This window comes from Lepidothrix coronata, unplaced genomic scaffold (assembly GCF_001604755.1).
Source record: "Lepidothrix coronata isolate B3197 unplaced genomic scaffold, Lepidothrix_coronata-1.0 Scaffold347, whole genome shotgun sequence".
NCBI lineage: Eukaryota > Metazoa > Chordata > Aves > Passeriformes > Pipridae > Lepidothrix > Lepidothrix coronata.
This window is the reverse complement of record NW_016690527.1, coordinates 245,141-255,324: the sequence shown is the minus strand read 5'-3', so window position 1 is coordinate 255,324 and position 10,184 is coordinate 245,141. Positions and strand designations below refer to the sequence as shown.

Genomic DNA, 10,184 nt, shown 5'->3' with positions numbered 1-10,184 from the left:
CAATCCCACCCCGGGACACCTAATCCCAGGTGTTTCCAAGCAGTTTGAGTGTTCCCTTGGGATTAGGTGTCCCGGGGTGGGATTGCAGGTGTCATGGAGCAAAGTCTGAGATGTGGCAAGGGCAGGTATTTCATCAGGGCTTGTTTTTGTTGATAGCCGGTGCTGCTCTCAGCAACAAGTCCATGAACTCCAGTGCCTTCATTTCAGGGACAGGAAGAAGTTGTAAACATGGAATTCCTTGGCTGCTGCTCCTGGTGGTTGCAGATCTTCAACTTTTGACCCGGGTGGTTGTTCCTTGTCGCTGACGTGGGCGAGGGTTGGTGCCACCATCAGGAGATGACTGAAGTGCCTTTGTTTGGGATGAGTTGGCCAATTCCCACCATCTCCTTGTCAGCCTTCATGTCCTCCCCTGGTCAGGCTCTTGTGTGTCCTCATGGCCCTGAGATTTGGGGTGAAAGCCCTTTATTTTTCTGGTTTAGAGAAAGGTTCTCGTTGGACGTGGTTTGGGGTCGCCTCTGTTGACATCCCTTTTTGTGGGGGGCTTCCCGTGGGATACGGTTTGGATTCGTGTCTGTTGACATCCCATTTTGTGGGGGACTTCCCTCCAAACAAACAGGGACCTGTTTGTGAAGCCCAAACAGCAAATCTCCCCAAAAATTTAAAGGGAATGAATAAAATGCCTGGACTTGGAGGCAGGTGGACTTGGGAGGGACGGGGTGTGCAAGCATGGAAAGCTTCAAGTGGAACTGAAATCTTGGATTTACAGCTGCTCTTCTGTGGGATAATTATATTTGTGATACTTTTCTACTTTATTACTTTATTTTAAGTGTGTGTAGTGCTTTCAGGTTAGTATTATTCAGTTTATCCTCAGATTTGTTGTGATTTTTGGAGTGTCAGAAGGTCCTATAAAGTCAAACTGTAAATGGGAACCCCACACTACCAGGATTTTTGGGTGTACACATGTGAGTTTCTGCTTTTTTAGGGATCCAAGTGCAGAATCTTCAAAAATTAAATTTGTTTTTATTAAGTTGTGTAATTTGCCAGATATCTGTCTGTTGTAAACCTGTGGCTTGGGGTAAAAAAGTACAAGAAATAAACTTTTTAAAGTAACTGGCTCCTATCTAGATTAATGGTATTTTTGACTGTCTGATTTAAATATTGTTTTGACTTTTACTTCAGTCACCAAGATGTTGCTAAGTGAGATTATGGGTTTTTTTCAAGAATTAAAAGAGCAGAAAGTAGAGATCCTGGAGGGTGTCTTACATATGCTCTTCCATTCTTACAGGAGTGTTCAGTATATATTGAAAAGTAACTGTACACTAAATTTATCAGGTTCTAGAGGTGGAAGATTAACTCTGATTCTCAGTTTTGAATGGACATTTTACAGAGGAGTTAAAAGTAATTTTCTGTGCAGTGTTAACTTAAAATGGTGTAGCCAGGAATTTATTTTATTTTCATTTCTAAGACCATTTCGAGGCTTTATCCTGTTATCAGAGGCACAATAATTCACACCAAAAAAAGGAGTTTTCCTATATCTCATCATTATATATATGTAATTTCATCATTTCATATATAGCATCATTATTGTTCTGGAGGAAAACACCAGTGGCCTGGCAGTGGGTATTTCACCCCTTTTAAAGTCATAATAATTATCCTGTATACAGCCTTTCTCCTGTATAGCTGTTTGAATAGTATTTTGACTTCTTTATTGAATGTATTTGTGTATAATCCGTGTAAAATGACATTTGATTTCGTCCCATGCAGTTCTGTTGCCCTGACAGGGCTGAGTCAATGATCCAGTGTAATTTTCAATGTTTTATTTTTTTGTTTTCTTGTCATAGTTATTTTTAAGAAAGCCCAAACTGACGATCTTAGTTCATCTGCTGTTTTCTACTGCCTGTATTTCCTTGCAGGGTTTTGCTTGTAAAGGAAATGGGGATTTCCCTTCCTTGGTCAGGTGCTTGGCTGTTTAACACCTTCCTTCTAAATTTAATCTTTACCAATAATTCTGCTTTGAGATTGCAGCTGCTGTTTGTTTGCAGGGAGGCACAAACACAGAGGGCAGGGAATCCCAGAATCATCAAGGTTGGAAGGGACCTTCAGGATCATCCAATCCCACCAGAATCCCCCCTAATCCATGTCCCAAAAGAGGAGCTGCTGAGACTGGGCACTGCCTCTGCTTTTCTTTTGGCACAGTCAGTCAGAAAGTTGCTGGGAGCAACCCTGAGAGGCACAGCTCGGGTGTTTTTCTGGCTTTTGTGGAATCCACACACAAAATTCCTGTGTTTGAAAATAACCCCTGTCAAATTCTGCTTGTGACACGTAGTTGGAGGTGTGAGAAAAGGATTCGAGTGATGGGGTGGGTTGGGTTGGAAGGAACCTTAAAGATCATCCAGATCCAACCCCCTGCCATGGGCAGGGACACCTTCCACCAGCCCAGGTTGCTCCAAGTTTATCCAACCTGGCCTTGGACACTTCCAGGGATCCAGGGGCAGCCACAGCTTCTCTGGGAATTCTATCCCAGCCCCTCCCCACCCTCACAGGGAAGAATTTCTTGCTAATATCCCATCTAACCCTACTATCATTGAATTTGAAGCCATTCCCCTTGTCCTGTCACTCCATGCCCTCATGAAAAGCCCCTCTCAGCCCTCCTGAAAGTTAATCCTTCCCACCAGGATGATTTCTGGGTTCCCCGCTTCTCCAAACTTCGGCGTACGAAAAAGCCGCCGAGCTCCGCGCGCCGGGACGCGGAGGGCAATCCTCTCGGACCGCTCAAAACCTCCCCTTGTCTTTGCAGGAGGAGAGACTTCAGCATGCAAACCTTCATCTGTTCGGCTTGCACCATCGTTTTCATTCCATGCTGCTGGCCTTCAGATGGCTGGACAGATGTCCCACTCCCATCAGCAGTACAGTGACCGGCGGCCGCAGAACATCAGTGACCAGCAGGTTTCTGCCTTATCCTACGCTGAGCAGCTCGAGCAGCCACTCCCACTGACAAACCAGGTGAGGGGCACACAAAGGTCCTTCAGGTGTCAGAAGTTCCTGTGAATAACAGCCGTGGAATCACAGGATGGCTTGGCTTGGAAGGGATCGGAAAGATCGTCCGGTGCCACCCCCTGCCACGGGCAGGGACACCTTCCACTAGAACAGGTTGCTCCAACCTGGCCTTGGAGACTTCCAGGGATCCAGGGGCAGCCACAGCTTCTCTAGGAATTCTATCCCAGCCCCTCCCCACCCTCACAGCCAAGAATTCCTTCCCAATATCCCACCTAACCCTGCCCTCCTTCAGCTTAAGGCTGTTCCTCCTTGTCCTGTCGCTCCAAGTCCCTCTCCAGTTTAATGTGTTTTACAACCAGAAACTACATTTATTTTTTTTTTTAAATGCTTTGTTGTTTTGTTTATTTTTTGAACTAAATAACTCCTGACTCTTTAAGGATGGGTAGACAAATAAGTTCCTTGAAGTTGTTTTTAAACATCTGGTACATATTTATTGTGATTCTTCTACTTAGACAATATTTCCTCTTATTTTAAGAAAATGCTACAAGTGCAGAGTTCTAAAGGGAGTTTAATAATAGTGGGGTTTTTTAATTTTTATGCTGCTTGTTAGAATATAATTACTTTATTACTTGTTCTCATGGACAGTGTTTTAATGCAGTGCCACTGCTTGGTGTATTTGGAATAGAGAGGTTTGCACAAAAGTATATTATTAGGCAAGATACACTTTTTCTTTTTTTTTTTTAAAAAAAGCAGCATCTAAAGCTGTGCTATCATTGAGGTTTTACTACTGCTGATTTGCTACTTGCTGTTGCAAGGGGGTAAAATGGCCACAGGGATTAGGATGCTGCTGCTTTTGAGCTGTCAGGATCAGCCTTTCTTCTGTCCTGCCTTTGAGTTGCCAGAGCTGAAAGAGCTCCCTAACCCACAGTGCCAGTAGCCACAGGAGCTGCTGTAACTCTGGATAAGTGGGAATCCTGTTATTTTTTAAAAATGGCACAGCCCAGTTGTGGAAACCTGAGCACAGATTGGTCCCAAAGCTTAAAATCCAGAAGTCCAAAATTTGGGGCAGACCATGGACAAGTTTCACGTGAGGATGGAGATGAAGTTTTTTGTTGCTGCCAGGTTCAGGTCTGTTCTTGTGTTCAAGATGTCTTGAACAGGTGGAGGAGTCTCCAGGAGCATCAAGAGATTCTCTGGTGCTGTAGGAAGACACTTATGTGGGAAGAGGAATTAGAGAGGATGGGAATGATCAAACCAAGTGCCAGGATGTTGGATACCAGGCTTTGGAGATCTCTGATGGCAAGGTCTCCACAAAGAATGGCAGAGGGAAGGGGGCTGGCAAAGGATGTTTGTATTTTGGTGAGAGCAAATCAGTAGGAAGAGTAAATCTCCTCCTATAAACAGTGTTGAGCTTGAGGATCTACAAAGGTATTTTCTGTGACTTGTTTTAGGTTAAAGGGGCCCCCAAACCTCCCCAGTGAGGTTGGTCAGTCAAGGAGAAAAGTTGCTGGTTCCTTGAACATTTCAAGGCACTTCAGGGCTACAACCAGGCACCCCCTGTGTGAGCTTTAGTGACATCAGTGCTTGGTTGGTCGTGTTTTCAAACCAAACTCAGGGAATTTTAGGTTGTGTGGATGTTACCCATGGGAGGAAACGATCGGCTGGACACCTTGGTGATGGCAGTGGAGCTGTCCCTGCACCACTAACACTATTTTATAGAATCAGTTCTTAGTTTTCCAGCTCCATCTTGGTTTTTTCTGCATTGTAGCTTCTGTTTTCCTCTTTTACTGTAATTGTCTCCTTGAAGTCTTTGTTGTCCTGTGCCCAAGCAGCTCAGAATTGTCACTTCTTTATCCTTTCAGCACCCTTGGCTTTCATGGTGGGCAGTTCATTGAAGTCTTCTGACTACTTGTCCTTTGTGCCTCTGTCCTCCTCTGAGTTCTTGTGCTTCTTGTCCCACCAAGAGTTCTCCAGAGCAGGTTCCTGGCTGGAGTGGAGGTTCTGTAGGAGCCTCCTGGGGAGTCTCAGTGGCTTTTTGTCTTTGCATTGATCTGATCTGCACAACCCAGTCCAGCTGAGATCTTCATGCTGGTGGGTCAGATCATCTGCTCTAGGCCTAAACAAATCCCTTGTTCTTTCTCTTAGAGTTGCCCTTTTCCAGCTCTAGTTCATCTTGATTCAAACTCTTATTCTTTTTTTCTCATAAAAGTGTGACTTTATGTGGGTGAGGGCACTGAGTGTCACATCCAGTTCTTCCTGGGACACCTCCAGGTTTGGGGACTCCACCACCTCCCTGGGCAGCCCCTGCCAAGGCCTGACCACCCTTTCCAGCAAGAAATTCCCCCTCCTGTCCAATCTGAGCCTCCCCTGGCACAGCTGGAGGCCGTTCCCTCTCCTCCTGTCCCTTGTTCCCTGGGAGCAGAGCCCAAACCCCCCTGACCCCCCTTCTTGTTGCAGAGCCAGAAGGTCCTCCCTGAGCCTCCTTTTTTCCAATTCTGCTTCTGATCCTTAAGAAGATCCTGTTTTTAACATGCAGCAAAAGGCTGAATGTCTGTTGGAGAAGGTTTGATTGATCTGACACTGCCATAAAAATAGGAGGAGGGGAAAGGTAACTCTGGCAGATACAGGGAGTTTAATTCTTCAAGGGTAGAACCTTTTAGTGCAGTGGCTCACATCCAGTCAAACAGATGAGAATTAGGTCTAAACAGACAAGGATTAGATCTCCAAGCTTTGTTTTCCTGGTTTTTCCCAACACCAGGATCATCAGCAGGCTGGACAGTGGCCTCAGCTTGGCTGCTCCAGCTTTCCACAGCCTAAAAGGAACTTATTCCGTGCCCTAAAAGTGATTTCTTTGGGTGCAAGCGTCCACCAGTTGGTTACTAACGAGTTACCAACCCCTTTGCTCCTGAGAGGGCCCATTCCCTGGGGATGGAGCAGCCAGGGCACTCAAGGAAAGCAGGAGTTTCCCGGGAAGCTCCAGGTAAGGAGAGTCTTTCCCGAGCTCCAGCCCCCCTCTGGTGGCCAAAGGGCCGCGGTGCTTCTGCTGGGAAAGCCAACCCCTCTCCCAGATTCCATCCTTTCCAGGAACTCCCTCTGTTAAATAACTGCCTTGTTACTTTTTCGGGTTATTTTTATGTCTTTCTTTTTACTTTAACAGACTCTTTTTTTAATTGAGGATATTTTCTGGTTCAGGTTCCTCCAGTGATTTTAATTCATAAACAGAGAATGGGGAAGCCTGGGATGGGAATTTATTCCTTTTATTCCTGCTCTGTCCTGCTTGGATTTTGATTTTATTGGTTTGCAGGCCAATTTAGGATTTGCTATTTTAGGAATCAAAAAATTGTAAAAAATGTAAAATTTTTTAGAACATAAATACTGCACTGTTAGAAAACAGTAACAACTATTTATGTTAAAATATATAATATATATATATACACATATAAACCTTTAAAATACCTTAAAATTACCCTTAACATTTTATTTATATAATCTTCTCTTGCACCTCTTGCTTTCTGGCTGTACTTCCCAAACCCATCATTGACAAGGCTCAAATAATAGGAAGATACTCCAAAACCAGCCACTTTTCACCTATTTATGAGGGTTTAAATTACAGTTAAAACCTTCCAGCTCTTTCCTTTTTAACTTTTTCCTTCAGGAGTTGGTCTTTAGGCTTTCTTTTCCCAAAAAGTGCCGGGTCCTGCTCTTGGCTGTGGGGTCTCACTCTGTGCTGAGAGCCAGAACCAGCTTCAGGGAGCTGTAGGAGCAGCAAAGTTGGGATCTGTGGCATTTTTCTCCTTTAACAATCACAAACTCCTCTTTCTTTGTCCATTTTTAACTGGTTGCATCTTGTGAGTTCAACGTAACCCGATGGTAAAAGAAGATAAGAAGCTTAAAAGTTGTCACAACTTCAAACAAGTGGTTTTTTTTTTGCTCTGCACTTACATTTTGTCTCCATCCTGGGTGCTCAGATGGCCTGAAACTGTTTTCAGTGAAGTATAAAAGGATCAGAAAATGACTTTACCTGCTCAGGAAGTTGAGGTGAACTCACAGGCAGATTTTGGTAACAAATTCCAACAGTTCAGCTTTCAGGAAGCACCTGGAATTGGAGGTCAGGCTGATGCTGAACACTTTTATCTCTGTTTGTCTAAGATCACTTAGCACCTGCATAATTCCTGTTTTTTACTGACCAGATCGTGGCCAGAGATTTTATTGATCACAACTAGATCAAGGCCAAGTTCATGCCTTAATTCAAATCCTTAATTCAGTTAAAAATCCTTAATTCAGTTATTTCCACTACCTGATAAACATTATGTTAGTGGGGGACTTCACCAGACTCTGTCCTGAGTGTGAACATGTCAGTTAAACAAGTCATCACAACTGGAATTCTTGCTAAAAGTTGCCTTTATACTCTAAAATCTTCATTATTTATTCTGTTCATTATTTATTCCATTTTTAAAATGGAACACGGACTTTACACAAGCTGAATTTATCTTTTATTCCCTTTTCTTAATCAACGTGGATGGTGGTGGATCTTTCTTTTTAAAAAAGAAAAAATCTGAATTCAAGCATCCCATGAACAGAATATGTATTTCCATAATCAAAATAAAAGGCATTTAATAAGGAAATCTTATTTTATTTTATTATTTTATTTTTTTAAATTATTATTATTTTAGATAATAAAACCTATGGCCAAAGAGAGGGAATTTTGTTTTCTCTTCCTTTATTCATCAAACCCAGAGACTGTGCTGGTTCAAATAACACACCTGAGTTAAAATCACAGTTTCCTTCAAACATGGTTTGTCTCAGGTTGTTGAGTATCAGTGGGGCTCTTGGTTGCCTTTTTTATGGGTGTTTATTGACACATATAATTGAAATTAAAATAATTCTTGTCTCTCAGACAGAAGTTCCAGCATCTCTTTGATTTGGGAATGTTCCCAGGAAGATTTGGGGGCTGTTTCCAGGAAGATCTGAGGTTGCAGTGTTGCTCTCTGGCCACCAGATAGAGACTGAAGCTCGTGAAAAAGGAGTTTTCTTTCTCTTTCCTCTCTTTTTTCATCTCTTTTCCCCTTTCCTTTGGTGCTTGAGGATTCTCTGAAGCCCAGGCAGGAGTCAGTGTCACCCCATCAGTAAAGGATTGGAGAGTGTTGTTGTATAAAATGGATAATGAGCACTTTGCTCCACGGTTTTCCATCACCAGGAAGGAGAGAGGGAGCAGGAATCCCTCCTGGAAAGAGAAGAGAACGTTACAAATGTTCAAATATAAAAGGAGGAGGGGAAAAAAACCCCCCTCAATTCTTTCTCTTCTCCCACCCAAAACTTTATGAACCCAGGAGAGCAAAATAGAACCTGTTGAGAAGTTCCTGCAGGCTCAAAGTGAGGCCTCGGGAATGTGGGACTGTCCAAATCCACACTGAAAAGCACAAGTTTAAAATAAGGGACTGACTGCAAGAACCAGAGGAGTAGCCTTCAGAATTTTAATTAATTATTATTTAATTATTTACAATAATTAAATAATGATAGTTAGGGAACAGCAGCAAATCAGATTATAATTTTTTTTTAACCAGTCTGCTGATTTCAAAGTGGAAATCAGATTTATTTTTGAAGTAAGCAAGGAAATTTGACTTATAAATTAGAAAATAAACATGAAGACTTGTCCTATAAATTCCTATTCCAGATTAGAGGAATGTTATATGTGAATGGTTGATCTGAACTATGGAATTCTTGAAGTGGAAAACTCAGAGTCCTTGTGCTGCTCATCCAGCCCTGGACAGAGACTGGGCCCTGCTGATACTCCTGTACCACAGCCTGGGTTTTACCAGCAAAATCTACCGGTGTTCTCGTGCTCCAGTTAAGAAATTTTAAGGAAATACTTGGATTTGGGAAGGCTGGAGCAGTGCCAGCTGGGATTAGGATGTGCTGCTGCTCCGTTTTTAACGGGGCTGTGGGAGGGAACCAGAGGAGCTCCTATTTAAGTGTGGTTTGTTTAATGCTCCACATTTGTTTGGCAGCTGAAAGGAAGCAACAAAAAAAAAATGTTTTGTAAATGTCAAATAGTTTGTTTAGGAAACTTTCAGGCAGTTTCCTGATGTTTACAAAGTTTTATTGCTTGTAATAAAAGAGAATGAATGTCTTTCCCTCTATCCATGTGCTCCGTGCACCCACTGGAGCTGGGATTTCTGGGATGGTTCCTTGGGTACCTGAGGGCAGGTCCGGTTTCAGAAGCACAAACCTTTATAATTTCTTTTTTGTGAGATCTTTTTTGGGTCACTGCAGTGTGATTTTTTTTAAAATAATTTGTTTTGTCGTGCACTCTTTGCACAGCAACTATTCTAATATTTATTATTTATTATAATATTTAGTAGCTTAATACTAAATATTGTATTATATAATTTAGTAGTATAATACTGAATATTATAGAATGCAATATGATAGAATATAATAACATCTAGTATTTATTATTCAGTAACATTCAAGTAGTATTAGTTAATTTAATATTTACTAATTATTATTACTTATAATAAAGTAATACTGTAAAAGATGGAGGAGCAGTTCCACTTCTCCAGGTCATTTATTAGTTCAATCATATGGATATAGAACATACATGAAACAAGGTTTTCTCCAGTGAAGTTGCTTAAACTTGCCCTGAGGTTTCCTGTCACTGGGGAATGGGGAGGGATAACCCCAGGCACCGGCCTAGGCTGGGAATGACCTGCTGGAAAAGGACCTGGTGGCCAACGAGCTGTCCCTGAGCCAGCAGCGTGTCCTGGGAGCCAAATGGGATCCGGGGGGGATCAGGAAGAGCATTTCCAAAGGGTCAGGGAGGGGATCCTGCCCCTCTGCCCAGCCCTGGGAGGCACATCTGCAGGGCTGGGTCCAGCTCTGGCTCCTCAGGACAGCAGGGACATGGAGCTGCTGGAAGATGATTCTCCTGTGGAGATGCTGAAGGGATGGAGCATCTCTGGGAGCAGGAAAGGCTGAGGGAGCTGGGGCTGTTCAGCCTCCAGAGCAGACACTGAGAGGGGACCTCCCCCAGGGTCTGGCAGAGGATGGACCAGGACTTGGACTCTGATCCTTCCAACTCAGCTGAAGCTGAACAGGAGCCAGAGTGTGCCCAGGTGGCCAAGAAGGCCAATGGATCCTGGCCTGGCTCAGGAACAGTGTGGCAGCAGGAGCAGGGAAGTGATTCT

General features: G+C 43.2%; 1 protein-coding gene across 4 annotated transcripts in view; it reads left to right on the top strand.

Moving 5' to 3' along the window:
- The window catches only part of DYRK1A (dual specificity tyrosine phosphorylation regulated kinase 1A), a 72,603-nt gene that overhangs the window by 48,113 nt on the left and 14,306 nt on the right, over positions 1 to 10,184 (top strand). For all 4 annotated transcript variants that reach the window (XM_017838568.1, XM_017838567.1, XM_017838566.1 and 1 more), the window contains exon 3: positions 2,798 to 3,003. In XM_017838568.1, the coding sequence (XP_017694057.1) occupies positions 2,798 to 3,003 (206 nt within the window). The remainder of the gene's footprint in view (positions 1 to 2,797; positions 3,004 to 10,184) is intronic.